The following is a 22,189-nucleotide window of genomic DNA, read 5'->3' as shown; positions in this document are numbered from 1 at the left end:
AGTGGCAGCTTTTACCTTGATTTTGATTTGGTCTTTTCCTCCCAGACTTGTCTGGTTGTTTCTGATCCTTTTCAATGGGTCCCCACTGAAAGATGCTTTAAACTTGTGGCAGGTTTTGGGGCCTTGCTCTGGGCCAATCCCGTTTGGGTAGATTTTTACCCACGAGGGGATGGGTACCTTGGGTGCTCGATTTAGAAACTATGTTCTTGGGGCCTCCCTGGTGGTGCAAGGGTTAAGATGCAGGCTGTGAAGCAATCCGCAGCCTCTGCAGCACGAGTTTGATCCCCGGTGGCCAGGAAGCAACCCCATAGCACAGCAGACCTCTCCTGACTCGTCTGCTGCTCCCCTCAGCAGTGTACTTCGGTTGATCTGCGTGTTCTGTTCCCCACTCTGTCTCTGGTGAATCCTCTCACCCCCCACACACATTTAGCCTGTACCCCAGCTCTTGTATGCATAACAAATAAATCTTTAAAAAAAAATAGTAACTGTGCCTCCCTGGTGGCACAAAGGGTTAAGCACCGCACTACGAAGCAATCTGCAGCTTCTGCAGCTCAAGTTCAAATCCCGGCGGCCAGGGAGCAGCCCACATGGTTCAACAGACCTCCTATGTCGCCTGCTGCTCCCTCAGCAGTGTATTTCAGTCAGTCTGCCTGTTCTGTTCCCCACTCGTTTCTGGTGAATCCTCTCACCCCCCCTCCCCACATCTCTGGCCTGTACCCCAGCTCCTGTATGCATAAATAAATAATTCTTTAAAAATAAAATAAAATTCTTTCAGCAGTTCTTTCGTGGTTTCTGTGAAAACGGTTATCTAAAATTTCCAAACTATCTAAATCTTCTATTTAGGAGTTTCACAACCAACCTAAGGGCTTGGGGAGAAAGCGAGACTCCTAGTGGTTATTACTAAGGTTACACTGTTAGAATATAGTGGGTCGGGGATCAGAATTTAAGGTTTACTCCAGTCCTGTACTTTTGTTTTGATTCTGTCCCCAACAGTCTCGCCATAAATTAAATGTTCGAATTGTACTTACCGAGGGCCTCCCCGGTGGCGCAGCGGTTGAGCGCTGGGTTGCGAAGCTGTCCGCAGCCTCTGCAGCACCGGTTCGATCCCCGGCTGCTCCCCGGCCACCAGAGGAGGGTCCCACATGGCGCGCAGACCTCTCCTGCCGCCCGCTGCTCCCCTCAGCAGTGTACTTCGGTCCTTCTGCCTGCTCTGCCCCCCGCTCTGGCTGCTCTCCGCTCTGGCTCTGGTGATCTCTCACCCTCCTGCGCTTCTGACTGTATCCAGTGTTTGTATGTATAAATAAATAAATCTTAAAAAAAAAAGAATAAATGGGCAAGCTTAGTAAACACAACTCAAATTGTGCTTATCGAGAAAGGCAAATTAATTTCTTCCAGAAAACACTGTTCTCGCCAGTGATTGGTGGTAGAAGCACTCAGAAAAATAGAAGCGAATTTACGAGTCCTGCCTCTAGGGGGCGCTCTTCTCACTCAATGACCAGTGTGACCGGCAGGATAGAGTCTGCGCCTGGCTTGGCCGCGCGTCGCGGGGACTAGAGCGCGCAAGCGGAGGCCCCGCCCCTCCCGCCCCCAGCGCCCGCGCATGCGCCCGTCTCCCCGCCCACCGCATTCCGGCTCCCACCTCTGTTCAGGTAGGACGTGGTAGGCGGGGGAGTGGCGGCGCCAGAGGGCGGGCCTGAAGGGGTGGAGTCTCAGGTGTGGGACCTCCTTTGTTAGCGAACCCCAACTTCCGAGGCAACCCGGAGCTGTTCCCGCGGCTGCCTCTCCCGGGGGGTCCACCTCTGCGTCTGGGGACCGCCGAGGCGCTGCGGGTGCCCGGCCCACGCCTCCTCCTCTGTGTCGCTGCAGCCCGGGTCTCCCCGCCCGCGCCGGGCCCCTCTGTCCCAGCCCGGGGCGGGAGTCCTGGGTGGCTGGAGGACAGCGGTCTGGGCGGGTGCCGAGAGGCCGCTGCCTGCTGCCTCCCCGCCCCCTCCCGCTGCCGGCCCCGCCCGGCCTGCCTGCGCCTCCGGGCGCCCGCTGCGAGGGGGCTTCGGGGGGCTTCGCGTGGTCGCCGCTCCGCCGCCGCCTGCTCCAGTTACTTTCCCAGCAGAGCCCGAACAGCCGGAGGCGTGCAGCGGGGCCCTGGGAAGCTGGGCGGTTGGGCACTGCCGCCTGAAGTCCGCCGGTGCACCTGCCCGCCCGCGAGCCGTCCAGGCACCTGCCCTGCAGCCCCCAGTCAGCCAGATTGGAACCCACATAGACGCCACAGGGTAAAGGGGACCAGAGGCAGCTGAGTGACCCCACCACAACCCCAGCGCCTAGTGGGGCTTTCGGTGTGACCCTGTGGGATCAGAACTAGGAAGTTCCCCCTTGCTTACAGTTCTGCGGCTCTCCGTGAACAGATCCACCCCATGTGTACTGAGCCCTGGGAGTTCCGGGGGCTAGGGCTAGCTCTAGAAGGCTTGCAAGTGAGGTTGTTGGGGGTATGTGTCTGATGGTGTGTCTGATAGTGTGTTTGTAGAAACTAGCCCATCACCCAGTGCATTCAGTAAGCCCTCAAGCAAGCTTCCTTGAATGAATGAGAAGGTAGGTGACTGAGGGAGCAGGGCTAGAGAGGGCAGGTCTGCTCATCCCATCCAGGCGTCCCCTGGGCTCATTCATGCAGACAAAAGTAATTAGGTTGAGCCTTTAATCACAACTGATTTCACAGGCAGGAGGATAAGGGAGAGGAAGGAAAGCAGAAATCCTGGGGACACAGGGTGCTGGCCCTACTCACTGGCACTGCCTTCCGTCTAGGACCCCCTCCAGCCCCCACAGTTTGGCTGTTGGTAATCTGTTTTTTTGTCTCCCTCAGGACACTGGGTTCTCTAAGAGCTGCCCCAGGCTTAATGATTGTCCAGAAGGCGGCTATAAAGGGAGCCTGGGAAACTGGGTGGAGGAGGGAGCAGAAAAAGCCTAACTCAGCAGAGCTGGGCCCTGAGAGAGCCTCAAGCCGGAGCTGTGGTCAGAGGCCGGGTGACCTGGCCAGGAGGGCCTGCTCTCTGCCACCATGGCGGCCCAGAGCTATGGCTACTACCGCACTGTGATCTTCTCTGCCATGTTTGGAGGCTACAGTCTGTACTACTTCAACCGCAAGACCTTCTCCTTTGTCATGCCTTCGCTGGTGGAGGAGATATCTCTGGACAAAGATGACTTAGGTGAGCACTGGAAGGGCAGGGTGGTGGGCCCAGGGACACAGAAGCAGCAGAATGAGTTGGGTGTTTGTGGCACTGTGGTGTGTGTAGGGGTGCAGTGCGGTGTGTGACAGCAGAGGCTGGAGGACTGTCTGCATGTGCTGGATGAAGAGGCTCTGAGATCCATGAGCATGGGCCTGGACAACGGATGATGTGTTTGATGTGTGCATGTTTGACCAGAGCTGCTCATTTGGCCTGTGTATGTGTGTGTGTACATGCACACGCACACCTGTTACCTACATGTACCCCAAAGGCAGTTTATTCCCACTGTATTTAGGGGACTTCTGGAAAGCTTCCACACCTGTGAGTATTCACACAGAGTGAGTGCCGGCCACTGACCCTGTGAGCACAGGGATCCGAGAGGTTGGCACGGTGACTTCCTGTGACCTTGCAGGCTGCTCTCCAGGAGGAATAGGTCCCTGATTCCAATGCTAAGCCCATTCCTAGGTGGGACAACAGAAGTGCCAGAGGCCCTAGGTTGCCATCCAGGGTGAGAGGGAAAAGCAGGCATATGTGAATCCTAGGGAGGGGAGCTGCCCTATACTTCCTTCTTGCCTCCTGACAGCTGCAGCTGGAACTCTCCAACAGGCTGAAAAGTCATAGGTCAGTTTGAGGTTAGTGCCACAGCGAGGGGGAGTAGCAGGCCCACAAACAAGTGCCAGGATTCCAACACAGGCTCCTCCTATTCCTCTTGAAACGAAACTGGCTCACCCTGCTGGGCACCTCTACACACCTGACCCCATGCCTTCCTCCACCCCACCCCCTGTACCTTTGCCCTGGTCCCTAACCCCCCAGATGTCCTGCTCCCTGCCTCCCTCCTCTACAGGGCTCATCACCAGCAGCCAGTCAGCAGCCTATGCCATCAGCAAGTTTGTGAGCGGGGTGCTCTCTGACCAGATGAGTGCTCGTTGGCTCTTCTCCTCTGGGCTGCTCCTGGTTGGTCTGGTCAACATCGTCTTTTCCTGGAGCTCCACAGTGCCGGTCTTTGCTGCTCTCTGGTTCCTCAATGGCCTGGCCCAGGGGCTGGGCTGGCCCCCCTGTGGGAAGGTCCTGCGGAAGGTGAGTGTCCACTTGCAAAGAGCCTGCTTAGATTGGCAGAGAGGATACCTAAGCAGCTTGTGGGAGCATTCGTACGTCTGCTTTTAGCTCAGAGCAGGTTCCTCAGGAGTTCCAATCCAGCTCCTATTGCTTGTCAAGATATTTTAGGAGCCTGAATAGGGTGGGATCAGGTGGCATAGGAGGGATTTGGCCCTGCCAAATAGAAGCACCCTCTCCCTCATTCCTGTAATGTGAGCTTCTGGGTCTGCCCCACCTGACCCCCACCTTCAACATAGACTGTTGGCTTGGCACCTACTCTATCCCCCTCTGCCCCACAGTGGTTTGAGCCATCTCAGTTTGGCACGTGGTGGGCCATCCTGTCCACCAGCATGAACCTGGCTGGAGGGCTGGGCCCCATCCTGGCAACGATCCTCGCCCAGAGCTACAGCTGGCGCAGCACACTGGCCCTGTCTGGAGCACTGTGTGTAGTTGTCTCCTTCCTCTGTCTCCTGCTCATCCACAATGAACCTGCTGATGTTGGACTCCGAAACCTGGACCCCACTCCTTCCAAGGGCAAGAAGGGTGAGCCCCCACCCAAGCCGACCTCTGTGGCATCTTCGTCCATTCATGTGGCAGGTTTTTGTTGAGGTCTGGCTGTGTGCCTGGCCCCATGCTAAACTGATAGATATGGCAGAGAGATGTGATGGAGAGTGGGTGGGGAGTAAATAAAACTCCATCCTCAGGGCCTCCCCGGTGGCGCAGCGGTAGAGCGCTGGGTTGCAAAGCTGCCCGCAGCCTCTGCGGCGCCGGTTCGATTCCCGGCTGCTCCCCGGCCACCGGAGGAGGGTCCCACATGGTGCGCAGACCTCTCCTGCCACCCGCTGCTCCCCTCAGCAGTGTACTTCGGTCCTTCTGCCTGTTCTGCTCCCCGCTCTGGCTCTGGTGAATTCTCTCACCCTCCCGCACTTCTGACTGTGCCCAGTGCATGTATAAACAAAACAAATGAACAAACAAATAAATAAATAAATTAAACATGCCTCTATTAAAAAAAAAAAAAAAAAACAAAACTCCATCCTCACAGACAATTACCAGGCAAATGGCAGAGCCAAGGGCTTTGACTCCTGTTGAATCCTGGTCCTAACTCACAAGAGCCAGATTCCCAAGTCCTGGACAGTATCCTAAGCGTCAGTGGCTTGGGTGTGTCCTCCACCTGCCCTGGTCTTGTTTCTCTTTCATTCATTGAGCCATGCAGTGGAGGGAAGAAGGCAGAGCAGTGGGTGAGGGGATGCTTTCCTGCTGATCCTTGGCTGTGCAGATGGACTCTGCCCCTGTGACTGGTTAATGAGTGGTGGGGCATAAGGGGGGCAGGGCAACAGCAGCAAAGCCTGAGGCCTGTCCTTTTCTACCCGCAGGCTCCTTGAAGGAGGAGAGTACCCTACAGGAGCTGCTGCTCTCCCCCTACCTGTGGGTGCTCTCCACTGGCTACCTCGTGGTGTTTGGAGTAAAGACCTGCTGTACTGACTGGGGCCAGTTCTTCCTTATCCAGGAGAAAGGACAGTCAGCCCTTGTTGGTAAGATGAGAATTGGAGCAGGTGGGCATAGGGGGAAGGAACCAACACTGGGGATGGAAAATTCAGACCCGCCTCTCTTTATCCTCTTCTTTCCCTGAGGCTGCACACTACTGTGGCAGCTGTGGCCAGTCACCCTTGGGGAACCTGTACCTCTCTGCATTTAAGCCCACCTGGGACAGCCCCAATGCATAACATCCTTCCACCCTTCCTTCCCCTCTTCCCACCACAACTTCTCACTGCAGGTAGCTCCTACATGAGTGCCCTGGAGGTTGGGGGCCTCATAGGCAGCATTGCAGCTGGCTACCTGTCAGATCGGGCCATGGCAAAGGTGAGTGGGGCAGATGGGATAGGAAGAAGGGTCCCATTGAATCTTCCCAGTATGACTGGAAAAGGACCCAGAGGTGAGAGCCCTGGGGTACAGGCAGGTTGGCGTATGCTGGTTTAGGGAGGGTGAGGTGGTAATTTCAGGCTACTCTTCTTTGCTAGGGACCTGGAGATAAGGCTCTTGGAGAAAGGGTTTTAACTGATGTGAAGGAGAGCCAGAATTTCTCAGCCAAAGCAGTGGGCTTCCCCATTGCCCCAGGGAAATCAGGATTTTGGAGGGGACTGGGTGCAGCTTGCCAGCACGTGTCCCAAGCATGCCCCAAGGTGGAGGAAGGGATGTGGTGGAGTTTGGCCTCAGAACCTAATGAGCAGGTCCTCGGGCTGCCCTGGGCCAAGAACTGTGGTGGGATTGCCAAAGATCTGACAGTGGAGGCCCTGCTATGTCAGAGTCTAGGGGTGGGGATTCTCTGCTGCTTCTACGGCCTAACATCGCTGGGACTGTATCCACAGGCGGGGCTGTCAGTCTATGGGAACCCTCGCCATGGTCTATTGCTGTTCATGATGGCTGGCATGACAGTGTCCATGTACCTCTTCCGGGTGACTGTGACCAGTGACTCCCCCAAGGTAAGTAAGGAGGGCCTGATCTATGCCAGGCACAAAGGTGAGAAAGCAGAGACAACTGAGTGTCTTCCTCTTTCTCCCTGGCTCCTGCCTGGCCCAGGCCTTTCTTGGCCTGTGATTTTCCCTTTTCAGTTCTGTTTATAACTCAGTCCCTCTCTGTACTTTCATGTCTTCTCGACTCTGGGCCTGGTTTTCTTCTCTTCCCTGCGCTCCTCTAGAATGCCATCTGGACTCCAGCTCTTCACCCTCTTGCTGAGCTCACAGGCTTTACGGAGCACGAGGTGCTTTTTTCTCTGGTGTTTCTCTTGGTTTGTCTCACCTTTGCCCTACCCCTCTGCCTTGCCCCTTGGCGTTCCAGCTTGCATACAAGGACAGCATCTAACATCGGGGAGTGGATGGCTTCTAGACCTCCTTCACCTACTCACACAGGCCCTTGGGTTGGTTCAGTATGACCCCACTCTAGCTCTGCACTGTCAGTTGTACTGGGAAGTGGGTGAGGGGAGCCACTGTCTCTTTACTACAACTATTTGTTCCTTTGGGGCAAGCATGATTGTCTCTGGTGGCAGGGGTAGGTAGGCTGGCTGTCTCAGCCTCTAATTGCTACCCTGCACTGCCCTTGCAGCTCTGGATTCTGGTGTTGGGAGCTTTGTTTGGTTTCTCCTCCTACGGTCCCATTGCCTTGTTTGGAGTTATAGCCAATGAGTGCGCTCCTCCCAACTTGTGTGGAACCTCCCATGCCATTGTGGGGCTCATGGCCAACGGTAAGTGGTGTCCTCTAGCCTCTCTGTCACCCCTATTGATGCCTTGCACATAGGCCAGCTAGAGGCTGGAGCAAGCCCCACTGACTTGTCTCACCATTGACTCAAGCTCTTCCCCTCCTCCCTGACAGTGGGTGGCTTTCTGGCTGGGTTGCCCTTCAGCACCATTGCCAAGCACTACAGCTGGAGCACAGCTTTCTGGGTGGCTGAAGTTATCTGTGCAGCCAGCACAGCAGCCTTCTTCCTCCTACGAAACATCCGCACCAAGATGGGCAGAGTGCCCAAGAAGGCTGAGTGAAGAGAATGCAGACTCTGGAACATCCTCTCCCACCTGTGGCCTTGCTCCTGCACATGAAGTGGGTGGGGGCTGCTCTAGCTAGCACTGAACCTTTGACTTACCTTTTCTGTTCCTTTTCCCTTGCCCAGGTGACACTGGAAGTTATCAGTGGCTAAAGAGGTCACCCTATGCCCTATTTAAAAGACAATCTTTGCTCTTGGGCGCCATTAGCTCCTATTTCCTGCCCTCAGACAGACAGGAAACTCTTCAGGCAGGGAGTCTCCGATACCCTTATCCCACTCCTGGGCCCTGCCCTATCCCCACCCCCAACCGAGAAGAGTGGCCCTTCTTGCAGCTGCAGGACACCACTGACCCAGGACTTCTGCCCTAAGTCCATTCAGCAAGAGGCAGGGGCAGCTGCTATTGCCAACTGTAAGGCTCCAGGGGAAGAAAGGCTATCATTCTCACTAATACCCTGGGTGTGATAGGGAGTATGGGTACAAGGGTAGGAATACTTGTTATAGATTAAAACTAGATTTGATACTAAACACTGTCAGTGAGTCATTGTTTCAAAAGTAATACTAGCTAGAGATAGCTTTCTTTGGAAAAAACTCTTAGCACCTGTTCCTGCTACACAAAAGGAAGACTTCATTCCCCTGGACTGGGAAAGATGGCATGTAGATGGACTCTTTAGCCTTCATCTTAACATTGTGTAACTCAATGATCATTTTGGAAATGAAGCTACTGGGTATCAAGCAGACTAAGTAACTTGATGAAAGGAAGGCAGTGTAACAGTGGCTCACTGATAGGGTTCAAGCGTAGACTGACAGTCACTAACTTTGAGATTTAGAAAGAGAGAGAGCTTGTACGTTTCCTGTCTGTAACAATGTATCCCCTGAGGTTAGGCTGAGGCTAAAACAGTAAAGTCTGGCTGTAAACATTTGTTGAGTGACCCACCACCATCATCACCACTATTATCCTAAGAAATCAGCAGCAATTCTGAAACTAGACCCAAGGCTCATGACCATGAATGTGTTTTTGTTTTCTATTAGAACCTATTATCTCATTTTCCCAGAATTCCCTTATCACTCCTGTCTCCCATCCAGAGACTTTTCCCCAAAACCATTAATTACGATAGCAACGCTGAGATCAAAGGAATGTTTATTACAGCATTAATGGGCCTCACTTCCTCCATAAATAAATGTACAGAGTTGGGAAGTAGGTGCCCAATAGATACAAGAGGGAAGAGAGCAAGGTATTAAGGCTCGGGGACCAGTTCATGTCATCAGGCTCAGCATCCTCCCATTTTCAAGTGCACTAGCAAGGCTGCTGGGGTTTCCATTGGAGTGGAACTAGCAGGAACCCCTGCTGCAGGATTGCTCAAAATTTGGGGGTGGTGGGGATGATCCATGGCAGGTTCAGGCTAAGACCCAGGTCCAAATGTTCCAGCCTTCTCAGCCACCTCCAGGGCTAACTTCAGGTTCTGGTCAAACAGCTCACATCTAGGCCAGGCCCAGGAGGTATAAGGAAAAAGGTTGAGGCCCATAGCCCTCTCCCCACTTTAGGTACAGACGCAGAGCAGTGAAAACTCTACTCCAAGAACATGAAGGCCATGGCAAGTTTCGTCATGGCAAGTTTCTCATAATAAGTGAAAGGCTACTCACTTTTCTTTTTTTTTTATTTAAAAGTAACTATTACATGTAAAATGACTTTAAAAAGATCACATAGGGAAGGGGAGTGGGACCACCTACCTGATGGGCATTTCCAGAGAATAGAATGGATTCTTGAGGGCATAGTCTGAGTAAATTTCATAGATCTTTCGGAGAAGTGAGTCTATTCCAGCTTGCCTGGGATCTGCTAGCACCACAAACTTGATCCCTAGAGAGAAGCCGAGAATGGCTGCTAAGGGGTAAAGGATGCAGCAAATTTGGCAAAGCACTTCCTAAGTTCATTTTAAAATTGTCCTTGTTGCTACATAAATCAGGAAAGGGAAGAATAGGAATTTATAACGGAGACTGGAAAAGTGAAGTGACTTTATCACATCAGCCAGTGGATTGAGAGACCAGCTCTAGATCTGTCACCTACTTCCAATCATGGGGTCCCTCATCAGAAAGTGCCAGGCACAGGACAAACTCATGCATTTTTTCAATTACCTGCATTAATGGACTGAAGAATAGCATTCATGATACAAAGACCATTTCCATTTAGCATTTAAATTTCATTTTGCAACACTCATACCTTTCAAAGTTTGTCCAAAGTAACACTAAGGGGAGTTTTAATCTGTGCATGGGATCACCATGATTGGGCTTGCTGGGTGGCATGGACAAAATCAGTGACAAATTAAATATTGGCTTTGGATTCACAAAACACATCAATGTTTCTGTGCAATTACCCCAGGAAAAACCATCACCCTGTTTGCTTACCAAAGCTGTCATTGGTCAGTCCCTTCCCCCAGCCTGCCCCATGGTATCCTTTGGCTTTACTGGAGAGACATACCTGTCAGTGTCTGGAAGCAGTGCAGTTTGAATGTGTCTGTCTCCAGCATCTCAATGCCTGAGCTTCCCTGTTCAGGAGATAGCTGGGAGCCAATTGCGAAAAGCCTATTTGCAAAGGAGGAAAAGTTGGGAATGCACCCCAATGTTGCAAACGAAGAATGCTTCTCAAGCATTTTCACTTAAGTGACCCTGTCTGCTGAAAAATTCACATTTCAGCTTCACACCCTCAGGTGAGGCAGTGTGAACTACTAGTGGCAGTATCAAGATTTCTTTAAAATACACTTGAATTCTGCTTCGTTATGAAACAGTTTACATTGGCATTTTGGGTGAAATGAACACTCTGGGAATACGTGCTATGCTTACTCACCCCGTGGCTGTGGATAACCAGCTCATCTCATAACACAGTTGGGAGCAGAAAAAGACTTTAAATTTAAACATCGTAGTTCAACGGCTTTCAAGACGGAAGAAACAGGCTCAGAGAACAGCTGACTTAAGCAAAATCACACGACTGCCAATATTACTTAAGTCCTAGTCACACTGGATCAATTATTTTTCTTTTCATAACACAAGAACTGATTATTTAAAAGAAGATAGAGAAAAATAAGCCCTGCCTTTCAGGAGACTGCCTGTAGAAAGGCACTAACCCTTAGAGTCAAGGAAGTGCATCATGACAGGCAGTAGGGTTAGGGGAACTCACGAGTGGAACATGGAGGCCAGCATGAGCTTCTCATTCGAGGTGAGACGGGGTCGGCCGAATCGAATGGACACCGGGTAATTAGCAGGGTTGCCCAGGAACTCCAGCACTTCTTTCCCATCGGCTGTGTGCTTGCCATTCACGTCCACGCCATTGATGGCCAGCACTGCGTGGCCCACTACAGAGGAGAGGCTAAGGGTCAGCAAATTCCCTTGAGGGCACGAGGGATCCGACCCCAAGCCACAGCCCCCGGACCTCACAGGGCCACCAGCCCACTTCTGCAGCACCAGGCGCCACCCTCTGGCCCCGAGCAGAACCCACCCCGGATGCCGTCCCGCTGGCCGAAGGCAACCAGCACACGTTCGTCGTGTAGCTTGAGGAGCAGATCAAGAGGGTAACTGAAAGTTTTTTCGGCTTCGGCCCGTGGCGCGTAGCTGTCCAACTGGTAAATCAGGCCGCCAGCTTTGTTCACCACATACACACTAAAAATCGCCATTGCAGCCGCCGCAGCTCCGGAAGTGATTCGGCTCTTCCCGACGGCTCCGCCCCGGAAGTGTACCCGTACCTGCCCCCTGGCCGCCCGCCCCAGCGGCCTGAGGCGCCTGCGCACCTAAAGCCGTAACCTGCGACGTTAACACCGGGAAAGTAGTTGCCGATACGCGGCAAAGATTCCCGCCGTTCTTTCCCGGTTCTTAGTGCCACGAAGTGACAGTGCGTGGGTGCTTCACAACTCGCGGCAAAGGGGCGGCCACCTCCTCCGGCACGCCCCCAGCCTGCGCCACAGCTGTGCCTCCGAGCTTCCTCCCGGGGCCCCGCCCCTTGCCCCGGAAGCGCTCGTGTGGGTGGAGGTTTCTGGGCTCGCTCGTGAGCGACGCTTCCTTTTTGTCCGACATCTTAGCGAGGCTGCCGTGGTAGCCGCTGCTCTCCGAGCTTCGCGATGGTGAGCTCCGGGATACGAAGCCGGCGCGGTTCTGAGAGCGGGGCGATGCGAGGGCTTAGTTGAGGCGGCGAGGGAAAGGGTGCACTTGGAGCTGCCGGGGTGCATCTCCTGGCGCGCGGGTCACTGCTTCCCCCATGTGCTTCGGTGGTGGACTTGGGGCGGGGGCCGGGCGGCGCGGGAGTCGGGGGAGCTGGGGATTGCTGGATGACCTATCTGTGTTTCCTTTTTTCCTACAGCCTCCCAAAGACGATAAGAAGAAAAAAGATGCCGGAAAGTCGGCCAAGAAAGACAAAGACCCAGTGAACAAATCTGGGGGCAAGGCCAAAAAGAAGGTAAGTGAGGGAGACTGGGCGCACCCATCGCATTGCGCTACATCACTGTTAGACAGTTGTTAAGGGTGTGGGGTGTAGACTCAATATTCGTTATGGTCTTCTCGTCGTGAGTTGAAGAATGGGGCGGGATATTGAACTTAGAAAGTAAGCGGGTGTGAATACAGCATTTGTTCCGATGCCTCTCACATGTTAACTCTACGGTCCGGTGGACCTCAGCCCATCTCCGAAAGACTCAAAGATGTGATCCTTCTTTTTAAAAATCGCAAGTACTTTTGATATCAGTGTTAACCAATTTTTTTTGTTGTTATTGTGCTGACTTTAATTATATATAGCTATTTGAATCTGCAGAGCTTCTGCAAACTCTGCATTCATAGGATTCCACAAGCCAAAGAACACAGCTTCCTCAGTATATTCCTACAACTTGGCAGAGGGTTGTCTGAATGGATTGAGAGAGGAGTGATTCTTCCAGAAGCACTAAATCTTTGTTACGTTTGTTTTGTTTTTGTGAGCAGAAGTGGTCCAAAGGCAAAGTTCGGGACAAGCTCAATAACCTAGTCTTGTTTGACAAAGCCACTTATGACAAACTCTGTAAGGAAGTTCCCAACTACAAGCTCATAACCCCAGCTGTTGTGTCTGAGAGACTGAAGATTCGTGGCTCCCTGGCAAGGGCAGCTCTTCAAGAGCTCCTTAGTAAAGGTGAGAGGGGTGACAGATGCGTTGCACTGGTATGCTTTTTAAATTGACCTGACCATGTTAGCCCTTTTAAATGTTTGCATTGGAATTATAAAAAGGCGTGGGCTGGCCATTAGTTTCTAACATAGACCATGGAATCCCTGGGTGTTTGGTATAGTCTGAGGACCTTTTAGATTTTCAAATGAATAAAATACATAGAACTGTAGAGGAAATCGTGTTTGAGTCATGTTGAAATATAACTATTAAAATACTACAAGCTTTTATAATGTTTTATTAGTGCACTAAGTTAAAAATTTAGTGGTGGGTCTAATTACTGTGTTAGTACAAACATTTTAAAGCTGTCTGTCGTGCCTAATGCAGAAATGGTGATTTAAAAAAAAAAAGTTTATGAGCAAAGTGTTGTGAGGGTGGATATATCAGGAGTAGATAGTATGCTGCCAGTTTTCAAAAGTCTACATGAAATTAGATGAATCACCCTGGTTTGTAGGCATGCCTGCTTCTGTTACCATATGTCCTTATGGTCAAAAATAGCATTTTGCTGGGAGGGATATAAAACTCACTTTATTGCAGCTTTTAAGTATCTCATAGTGCTTCTATGAAAACATCTTCTCTTTAGGACTTATCAAACTAGTTTCAAAGCACAGAGCACAAGTAATTTACACCAGAAACACCAAGGGTGGAGATGCTCCAGCTGCTGGCGAAGATGCGTAAGCAGGTGAGCAAGGGTCTTGTGCTGTGTGAGGTGTGCATCCTCTTATAATGCTTTATAGTTCTGATTCTTTTTTAATTTTTTTTTTGCAGGTCCCACAAACTGTACATTTTTGAAAAATAAAACTTTATTAAATCAAATAAGTCGGTATGTCTGTTTCCTATGGAAGGGAATTGTAAAGATTAGCAAGTATGATTTTGTTGGTTCATCTTTGAGCGTTGTGGTTGCTGAAATATCAGGAAACCATTAGCTTTTTTTCTTTACGTGATTGCTGTTTCTTCCTTGCTGCAGCTTCACTTTTGAATTGATGCCTGAAAGGAAACAAAAGGTTAACAGGATGAAGGGTGAAATCTCCAAAGGGGTTCATGATCTTGATGCCTAGCTCTGGATTCATACCTGGATTGCCAGCGGCGTCCATTATTCCACACCCGACCAAAAGAGGGCAGCCAGCCTGCACTGGTGCTGGAGCTGTGATCAAAGTTGGCCCCAACTCTTTCTGGGGGAAGTTTCTTCAATTTCTGTTTTTCCTCTGTAGTGATAAGTAAATATTTTTGAGTTAGACAAAATTAAGAGCCCAATTGCTCTCTTAAAAATTTACTTACTTTCTTTAAGGAACTCTTCATAGGAGGGTCCTATTGGTTGGTGCCCAGAGCTGCATTCCTCATCTTGGACCATCCAGGGAGGTGTGGCACCTGGAAACAAAAGGCCTGTTAAGCAGAGGTGAAGGCAGGTCATACTGCTGTGAACCATACCCTAGTTAAGGTCATATCTGTTTGAGAACTATAAATTTTAAAAGCAAAACCCAGGAATTCTGAACCTTGGGAAGTTAAGTGCCCTATGTTAATTCAAAGCAACATACCTTAGACATGGTACATTTAATAGCTCTACTGAGTCATAAATGATGTGCAACGAAGTATATATATTGAAGGTATATAATTAGAGATGTTTTGAGTGAAGCCACAGTGAACCCATAGATAATTTATCCTTTCAAAATACTTACACCTTTCTAAGCAACCATTGATCTGTGTTCTGTTACTGTATAATACTTTATAATTTCTAGATTTATATACATGGAATATACTTTTGGGGGGTAGGCTTTTAACAATGTATCAGTAGTTCCTCCTCTGTTGTTAGGTGCTATTCCATTCATTTGTGGGAGCGCATGGGTTTTCAACTTATGGCTACTATAAGTATATTGAGGATGAAAAATTGCCTCTTATATTTGAGAAACAGTACCCTGGACCTTACCTGAGTGGATATTGCCAACTCCTGGTGTGTCCTGTAGTTGGAAATAGGGAGAAAAAGTGGTAAGAAAGCTGAGAAGGGACCCTCCCTGGTGGCATAGGGTTTAAATCTCAGCACTGTTATCGCTATGGCCTGAGTTTGATCCCTGGCCAGAGAGCTGACCCAAAGAGAAGGGTCTGGAAATACAGTTACACCTCTAAGTGTGTCCTGCATTGTGAGCTGGAACTATGGGTTCTGCAGAAGGCAAGATTTGAGTTGGTATTCCTAGTGGCTGTGGGGCCACCTTGGAGGGTGAAGAAAGCAATCTGAGAGCACAGTACTAGAGAGCAGTGCAGCAAAAGGGCAAAGCCTGAAAAAAAGGCAGATATGGCCAGAGAAATATGCAGATAAACCAGGAGAGGGTATCCCAAAACTGAAAGGGGCCTGGTGCTTTCCTGGCTGGCTTATCCATGTACCTGATGGCCAATGAATGTCAAAGGTTGTCCTGTCTCCATCCAGTCAAGCTCTGGGGCTGGTGGTAGGTTCAAGTATGAGGGCCGATGGGAGGTGGAGGCTACTTGGCTGAAAAATACAAAACAGGAATCTGGCTGGCAGATGGGGCCCTTGAACCATGAGGATAATAAAGATAATTTGTTTCTATTGCCCAGCCAAAATGTTACTGAATGCTCTAATGTGACCTCTCAACAAGAGAATCCCTAACAGTCTTACCTGTTAATCCCTTTCCAGCTTCCAGGTGCTGAAGAACCCTCTTCTGGGTCTGGTACTGCCTGAGGCTGAGTTTGATTCAGGAAAAATAAATGTGTCTAGGATGCTTAACAGCCTACCTAGGCCATGCCCACCCTCTTGAAGGAAACAAACTGGCATAGAGAGGGTACTACCCATCTTAAAAACTCTTCCCTCCCTCCCAGCCCAGCCCACATCTTCTCCATTGACAAGGTCTGCCCCTTGGAGGACAGGTAAGGGAATGCAAGCCGTGCAGATGAAGCATGGAGTCTGAGTTCTCGTAGAAGAGCTGGTCTGTGAAATGCTGGAGACCTGGGAGAACCAGGGATCTGTGGATTTGGATACTGCTCTGGATCCTCCGAGGGAAACCAACCTCTAAGACACACCGAACCATCTCCTGTCGGCTGTGCTCCACCTCCCGGATCTGAGCTGCCATCTGTGGGGGAGAGGGTGTTAGATAGATACTAGGTCATGGGCTGGGTCCCTCACAGGCCTTTCCTTTTAAACTTACCTCTTTGATCACCTCATCCTCTTTTTCCTCATAGGCATCCAAACCTTTCACCATGGATTTCTTGAATCTAAAAGGAAAAAGGGCAAATAAGCCCAGAGCGCCCGTCCCTGCCAGTTATGAAAAGATCCTCAGTAGATAATTTTTTCTTTAAATTTTTAATAATCTCCCACACAAAATAGTACCCACCTACCTCACCCAGATTCACTGTTAATATTTGCCATACTATCAAAACCTCTCCGTTATACACACATTTCCTGTTGCCCAAAACAAAAATAGATTTCAGGATAACAATAATAACCACTATCAATGATACCACAAAGCAAAGTTCAAGATTTCTTTGCAATTCTCTGTTAGAAAATATCCTCCTAGGGGTATACAGTCAGAATTTTTACTTGGAATTTTTATTGTTTTGTTTGTGAATATTGCCAATTTGATATGTAGTGAATAGTTGGTCAATTTTAGGTTTGGCTTTCTGACCTAGTATGTAAGACATGTAAGGGGATGTTCCTACCATGGTGCTTGGGCAACCTTGCACATATTCCTGGAGGCAAAACCTTGAACTCAGCTCATCAGTGTCTTGGCAGAAGGCCTCTGCTATCCTTTCAGAACCCAAGAGGCTGGAAGGCCTGAAAGGAGCTGCTAAGAGATCATCTCGCACTCACCTCCCTATCTCCCTTGAGAAGCTGTCATAGACAGTTCTCATCAATTCTGGGGTTCTGATGAGATAAGGAGCTTTCTGCCCCACCCCTCGCTGATAGACAGTTCTCATCAATTCTGGGGTTCTGATGAGATAAGGAGCTTTCCGCCCCACCCCTCGCTGATAGAGCTGCAGTCTAGATTAGGCTCCGCAGCAACAAGATGTCCTGCAACTCACTGCAGCCATCCAGCCCTGTATGTTTCAGTGTGCTCCCTCTTGGTGCTTGCAGCAAGGACCTGGGAAGCTGGCATTTGTTTACTCTGTCCACTGTCTATGCAATAAACTGTCTAAATCTCAAAGTGGTTCACTATCTACGAATCAGTTCACTCAGGTTTAGCCATGCCTTGTCTTGGGTGAAAATTGGCTTGAAATTTTTTATTCAAAAACCAAAACTATATTTAAAAAAGTCTTTTACAAATCTTGTTTCTATTCTTGACCCCTCTCTTTGCTGTTTCCATGGACCCATTATAGATGATTAGTTTCATTAGTTTTTCAATTATCCTTTTCTCCTCTCAACTATAGGCAGCATAAAATGTGAGTTCTTTGTGTATTTTGCTTTTTTCACTTAACAAAATAACCGGGAAATTGACGATACTCGGAGAGTTCATCTTCTGAAATCTCAATTACAATTCTTTTCTACTCAATCATCCTTTATTCACCCACCAAAAATCATACGCAGTAGGATCATGGTGTGAAGTGTGTCCTTTTTGTTTCCCACTTCCCAGCTGAACTACAGGTTGGAAGGTAAGGTAGTGGGGATTTAGGCGTGTCTTACTCCCTTGTTCTCCCCACTGAGTAGTGAGGAACAGATGTCACGAGTTTTTCTGTAACTTTACCTCTGAGATGCCTTTGGGTTCCATCCCCCATAATCTCACTCAGTATGGTCCCAGTGAAAGTGGTGTCAGACTTCTGTGTCCTTTTCCTGAGCTGTCAGGGCTCACACTCTGGGATGATGAGCTTTCTGCACTTCAGTTTCTTGGAGGTCTACACCATTTAAAGTAGTTACTGGGGGAGCACCAATTTATTGTACACTACAAATCTCTCACCCTAACTATACTGTGTGCCAGAGATTTAAGTAGTCAAGTAGTCAACTTTTACTATAATATATACTGTTCATTATTTCCTAATGCATTATAAATCCCAACCCCTAACTATTGGGTTGTCGGAAAAGTCATGACACATTTTGGCATAGAAAAGAAAACAGAAAAAAATATGACTTTTTCAACAACCCAGATTATAAACATAACAGGGACTGTCATATTTCTTGTGTCCAATAGCGTGTGCAGAATCATGAGCGCTATGAAAACAGATACTTACGAAGTCCTTACTGAATTTTCCCATTACTAGAGAAAGTTCCAGTATAGCCACAAGCCCAGAGAATTCACATTCCACTACTTCATCTTTCCTAACCAGTGACTCACCGTGCATAATCTTGGGGGGAAATCAGAAATTTCTCTTTCATCTGGGATTCGGCCTTGTTTTCCCACCAGAACCTGTTGGTTGCTTTCCTGTGCTCTGGGCTGAGAATGGAGAGGATGAGTATTTTCAATGACAGATTACAGACTATTACTACACAGCTACTTAGGTATCAGATAAGTAATGCAGCTAATATCTGGGTTTCTGCTTCTACGCAGGGCTGAGAGGAATAGTGTTAGCAGTCTCTTCCAGATCTCCAGCCTCTCTCTTCCAATAAAAATGTGAGAAGGGGGGGCCTCCCCGGTGGCGCAGCGGTTGAGCTCTGGGTTGCGAAGCTGCCCGTGGCCTCTTTGGCACCTGTTCGATCCCCGGCTGCTCCCCGGCCACCAGAGGAGGGTCCCACATGGCACGCAGACCTCTCCTGCTGCCCGCTGCTCCCCTCAGCAGTGTACTTCGGTCCTTCTGCCTGCTCTGCTCCCCACTCTGGCTCTGGTGAATTCTCTCACCCTCCCGCGCTTCTGACTGTACCCAGTGCATGTACAAACAAACAAAAACAAACAAATAAACAAATATGTTCAGCAGTGTATTTAAGTCAATCCGCCTGTTCTCCCCACTCTGTCTCTGATGAATCCTCTCACCCAACCGCCCCGCATCTCTGGCCTACACGCCACCTCTTCTATGCATAAATAAATTTTTAAAAATCCTAAAAAAAAAAAAAAGAGAGAGAGAGACTCTGGGAGGAAATAATGGGAGTAACCTTGAGCCAGCCGCCCACCGACACCACTGAACCATTGTTGACATATCCCTCAAGGTTGGCAATGCCTATAAGGTGATTCCGTCCATCCACTCTGATCAAACCACGAAGGTGTGCTTCCTCTCACCCACTAAACCTTCCCTCCGAAGCGTGTACGCGAATGTGCTGCATGAGGATCGCAGCCCGGATCTCACCTGGCCAGATGCTCCAGCAGCCCCCCGTGCAGCACGGTCAGGTTTCCGTGGCTCAGGTGTTTCCGCACCTCGCAGCTGCAGCACAGACACCAACAGCATCGTTCATGCTCCGGCACGTAACGCTCCACCTGGGCGGCGCGGATGGCCTTGCGGGCTGCCTCCACCTGCAGCGGAGGGGAGAAGCCAAGAGGTCGCGAGCGGGGACCCCGCCATCGTATTCCCTTCCCGCCCTCCCTGCACCGCCCGCATCCCCGCCCCAGGTCGTCAGCACCGCAGCCTCCCGTGCGCACCTGGGGCAGAAGCCGCTCCAAAGCCACCTTCAGCTGCCGTTGGTGCTTGCGACTGTAGACGTGTCCGCGACCACAGAAGAAGGTCTGGCGGCACAAAGCGCAGCGTTGCGCGGATTCCATCGGCTCAGGATGGGCTGACTGGCCCGGTTTCGAAGAAACGCTTTGCAGCCTTTGCCAGTCAGTGACCCCTGACCCCTAGGGGGCGGGGCCAACCCAGCGGCCCCAGCGGCCCCCGCGGCGGGCCGGCGCCACGGCGAGCCCTTCTGCGGCTGCGCGCATGCGTCCCCGCCTCTCGCGCGGGGCAGACCCTGCCAATCCTGGGTTCACTCAAACGCTTCAGAAAAAGTGGTCCTTACCGCTATGCCGCGAGCGGGAAAGAGTGCACCCGTCAGATAGGTGGCACTGCAGGACCACGGGTCACAACCCGGGGCGTTGACAAGGACCCGTATTAGATAATGCACAAACCATAACATTTATAGGGTCTTCACTGTGTGTCCAGAGCTTTAACTACTTAATCCTCACAACAACCCTATGTGGGCTACTAAGTGTGTAGACATTTTCCCAATGGGAAAACAGCCATGGGGAGCAAGCAACTTTATGGAAGGTTACACTCTGTTAAGATCCGGCGGCAAGGGCCCTCGGGCCCAGGGGCCCTCCAGGACCAGCAGGTAAGGACACCTGCAGTGGCAGGTGACAAAAATCCTAGAACTCATAGTCACAGTCATACCCCCACAAAGGTGTTCGAAGAGTTACTCCTGTAAAGCTGTAAAGGAGAAGCAGAATATTGCTGACGGTTAGCGACATTTTTAATCTAAAAATCCGGATCTAGTGGAATTTTTATTAATTCTTGGCAAGCCACTTCCCAGAATTAGCAGCCTCCTTCTCTGTCCTCATCCAAGCCGTAGAGCATTAGTTGAACTGCTTCCCTAGAGGGCTGAAAACCTCAGGCTGAAGTCTCCACCCTAGAGCTCCCCTTAAAAAATCTGGGACCTAGCCAAACCTTACTTATAGGGTGAGCAATCAGAGGTGATGCAGAGTCCCAAGCTTGTCTTAGAATTGTGATGAGGGAGGACTCCCTGGTGGCGCAGGGGTTAAGCATAACACTATGAAGCAGACTGCAGCCACTGCAGCAGGAGTTCGATCCCTGGCCAGGGAGCTACCCACATGGCGCAGCAGACCTCTCCTGTCATGCCTGCTGCTCTCCTCAGCAGTGTATTTCACTAGATCTGCCTGTTCTGCTCCCCACTCTGTCTCTGGTGAATCCTCTCAACCCCACACCTCTGGCCTGTACCCCAGCTCTTGTATGCACAAATAAATAAATCTTTAAAAAAACAAAAGAATTGTGATAAGTTCTGGTGCATTTGCCTGGATGGACTACAATTATGTGAGTGTGTAGTCAACTCTACATAACTCAAGTCCAGAGAATAGCCAGTCTCCCTTTTACATCTTGACTTCCTGGTGAAGTTTCCCTTTAGACCCAAGCCTCCATCAAAATGTGATCCATTTTGATGAGCTGTGCAACATCCAATTCCTTGACCTCCCATTATTTCCCTGGCAGAATCAATCCTGGATCTTGTCCACCCAAATTTTGTTTTTTCTCTGAATCCAAACTCTGAAGTTCTGCTCTGACCAATACCTTCCATCCTAGCCTCCAATCTGGTGTTTAAATGCAGAGAGACCTCCATTCCTAAAGATGAGTACTCTTATCGATTCACTCAGAAAATTAGGCAGCATCTGCCTTCTGCCAGATGCTTTGCTCTAGGCCAGTGGTTTTCAAAGTGTGGCCTTCAGGCCAGCAGCATTAGCATCTGGAGCTTGTTAAAAATATAAATTATCGCTTTCCTATCTGCCATCTGTGGTGAAAACCCTTATGGGGAAGACTGTCACTCTGGAGGTTGAACCCTCAGATGCAATAGAAAGGGTAAAAGCCAAGATCCAAGGTGAGGAAGAAATTCCTCCTGATTAGCAAAGACTGATTTTTGCTAGCAAGCAACTGCAAGATGGACGAACTTTGTCTGACTGTATCATTCAAAAGGAGCCCACTCTTTATATTGGCTTGAGACTGCATTGTGGTGCTAAAGAAAGAAAATAAAAAGGTCTTATACCACTCCCAAGAAAAATGACATAAGAGAAAGAAGGTTAAGCTGGCTGTCCTGAAATAAGGTGGATGAGAATAGTAAAACTGGTGACTTCATTGGGAGTGCCCATATAATGAATGTGGTGGTGGAGTTTTTAATGGCCAGCCACTCTGACAGACATTAATGTGGCAAATGTTGTCTGACCTATTGTTTCAACAAACCAGAAGACAAGTAATTGTGTATGAGTTAATAATAAAAGACATTAATATTAAAAAAATATAAATTATTGGGCCCCAGCCCAGACTTATTGAACCAGGTACTCTGGTGTGGGTCCCAGAGATTGGTGGTTGAGCAAGCCCTCCAGGTGATGTTCAGTCGGATTTAACAGTCACTGATCTGAGGTCCTCTTTAATTCACTTTAATGGCTGGATCCCAGAAATATTTCAGCCTCACTCTCAGGGTAACCTACTACTTCACTTGACGTTCTAAGACCTCTCATTCTGTCAACCCTCAACTGTGAACAAGCCATCTGTTTCCTTCATTTGTTCCAAAGCTTTAAAGAATGTTTGCATTATCTGCTTCAACTTCTACTAAATTAG

At 49.7% G+C, this 22,189-nt stretch overlaps 4 protein-coding genes and 1 pseudogene across 9 annotated transcripts; 3 read left to right on the top strand and 2 right to left on the bottom strand.

The window, feature by feature from the left end:
* The first annotated feature begins 1,603 nt into the window (after positions 1–1,603).
* SLC37A4 (solute carrier family 37 member 4) lies at positions 1,604–8,364 on the top strand. Of its 6 annotated transcripts, none has more exons than XM_037505415.2 (10): positions 1,604–1,649; positions 2,852–3,194; positions 4,057–4,289; positions 4,607–4,850; positions 5,681–5,839; positions 6,082–6,167; positions 6,674–6,787; positions 7,003–7,065; positions 7,407–7,545; positions 7,674–8,364. In XM_037505415.2, exons 2-10 carry the CDS (start codon positions 3,047–3,049, stop codon positions 7,838–7,840), a joined length of 1,353 nt encoding a protein of 450 aa, XP_037361312.1. In that variant the 5' UTR covers positions 1,604–1,649; positions 2,852–3,046; the 3' UTR covers positions 7,841–8,364. The 6 variants fall into 6 exon arrangements, with proteins under 6 accessions (XP_037361312.1, XP_037361314.1, XP_037361310.1 ...); XM_037505413.2 differs by lacking the exon at positions 1,604–1,649 and adding an exon at positions 2,108–2,267; XM_037505417.2 differs by lacking the exon at positions 7,003–7,065.
* Positions 8,365–8,958: 594 nt separating this feature from the next.
* TRAPPC4 (trafficking protein particle complex subunit 4) lies at positions 8,959–11,820 on the bottom strand. Its single transcript, XM_037505420.2, has 5 exons — positions 11,330–11,820; positions 11,012–11,186; positions 10,316–10,419; positions 9,571–9,697; positions 8,959–9,321 (listed from the first exon to the last, which is right to left on the bottom strand). The coding sequence occupies exons 1-5, from the start codon at positions 11,502–11,504 to the stop codon at positions 9,243–9,245; spliced, it is 660 nt and encodes a 219-aa protein (XP_037361317.1). The 5' UTR covers positions 11,505–11,820; the 3' UTR covers positions 8,959–9,242.
* Positions 11,821–11,847: 27 nt separating this feature from the next.
* On the top strand, positions 11,848–13,831 carry RPS25 (ribosomal protein S25). Its single transcript, XM_037505422.2, has 5 exons — positions 11,848–11,948; positions 12,185–12,280; positions 12,793–12,976; positions 13,590–13,688; positions 13,775–13,831. The coding sequence occupies exons 1-4, from the start codon at positions 11,946–11,948 to the stop codon at positions 13,682–13,684; spliced, it is 378 nt and encodes a 125-aa protein (XP_037361319.1). The 5' UTR covers positions 11,848–11,945; the 3' UTR covers positions 13,685–13,688; positions 13,775–13,831.
* On the bottom strand, positions 13,271–19,711 carry CENATAC (centrosomal AT-AC splicing factor). The gene is made up of 11 exons (XM_037505419.2): positions 19,513–19,711; positions 19,223–19,386; positions 18,280–18,378; positions 16,162–16,228; positions 16,024–16,086; positions 15,636–15,700; positions 15,383–15,488; positions 14,931–14,961; positions 14,285–14,374; positions 14,079–14,211; positions 13,271–13,993 (listed from the first exon to the last, which is right to left on the bottom strand). Exons 1-11 carry the CDS (start codon positions 19,630–19,632, stop codon positions 13,918–13,920), a joined length of 1,014 nt encoding a protein of 337 aa, XP_037361316.1. The 5' UTR covers positions 19,633–19,711; the 3' UTR covers positions 13,271–13,917.
* Positions 19,712–21,364: 1,653 nt separating this feature from the next.
* On the top strand, positions 21,365–21,827 carry LOC119239892 (ubiquitin-40S ribosomal protein S27a-like; annotated as a pseudogene).
* Positions 21,828–22,189: the final 362 nt, after the last annotated feature.

The sequence above is a fragment of the Talpa occidentalis genome, unplaced genomic scaffold (assembly GCF_014898055.3).
Source record: "Talpa occidentalis isolate TD23 unplaced genomic scaffold, MPIMG_talOcc4v2.1 talOcc4.12, whole genome shotgun sequence".
Lineage (NCBI taxonomy): Eukaryota > Metazoa > Chordata > Mammalia > Eulipotyphla > Talpidae > Talpa > Talpa occidentalis.
Note: the sequence above shows the minus strand (reverse complement) of the source record. Positions and strands in the feature narration are given on the sequence as shown.

Coding starts and splice junctions, on each gene's coding strand:
- SLC37A4 (XM_037505415.2), top strand. CDS start 3,047: ATGGCGGCCCAGAGCTATGGCTACTACCGCACTGTGATCTTCTCTGCC. Junction 6,168..6,673: donor CAGATCGGGCCATGGCAAAG/GTGAGTGGGGCA, acceptor CTGTATCCACAG/GCGGGGCTGTCAGTCTATGG. Junction 7,546..7,673: donor TGTGGGGCTCATGGCCAACG/GTAAGTGGTGTC, acceptor CCTCCCTGACAG/TGGGTGGCTTTCTGGCTGGG.
- TRAPPC4 (XM_037505420.2), bottom strand. CDS start 11,504: ATGGCGATTTTTAGTGTGTATGTGGTGAACAAAGCTGGCGGCCTGATT. Junction 10,420..11,011: donor CTGGCCTCCATGTTCCACTC/GTGAGTTCCCCT, acceptor CTTTGCAAATAG/GCTTTTCGCAATTGGCTCCC. Junction 9,698..10,315: donor CTGCTTCCAGACACTGACAG/GTATGTCTCTCC, acceptor GCTTCTCTCTAG/GGATCAAGTTTGTGGTGCTA.
- RPS25 (XM_037505422.2), top strand. Junction 12,281..12,792: donor GGGGCAAGGCCAAAAAGAAG/GTAAGTGAGGGA, acceptor TTTTGTGAGCAG/AAGTGGTCCAAAGGCAAAGT. Junction 12,977..13,589: donor TCAAGAGCTCCTTAGTAAAG/GTGAGAGGGGTG, acceptor TCTTCTCTTTAG/GACTTATCAAACTAGTTTCA.
- CENATAC (XM_037505419.2), bottom strand. CDS start 19,632: ATGGAATCCGCGCAACGCTGCGCTTTGTGCCGCCAGACCTTCTTCTGT. Junction 14,962..15,382: donor TGACATTCATTGGCCATCAG/GTACATGGATAA, acceptor TTCCAACTACAG/GACACACCAGGAGTTGGCAA. Junction 14,375..14,930: donor AGTTGGCAATATCCACTCAG/GTAAGGTCCAGG, acceptor TTTTGTTTCCAG/GTGCCACACCTCCCTGGATG.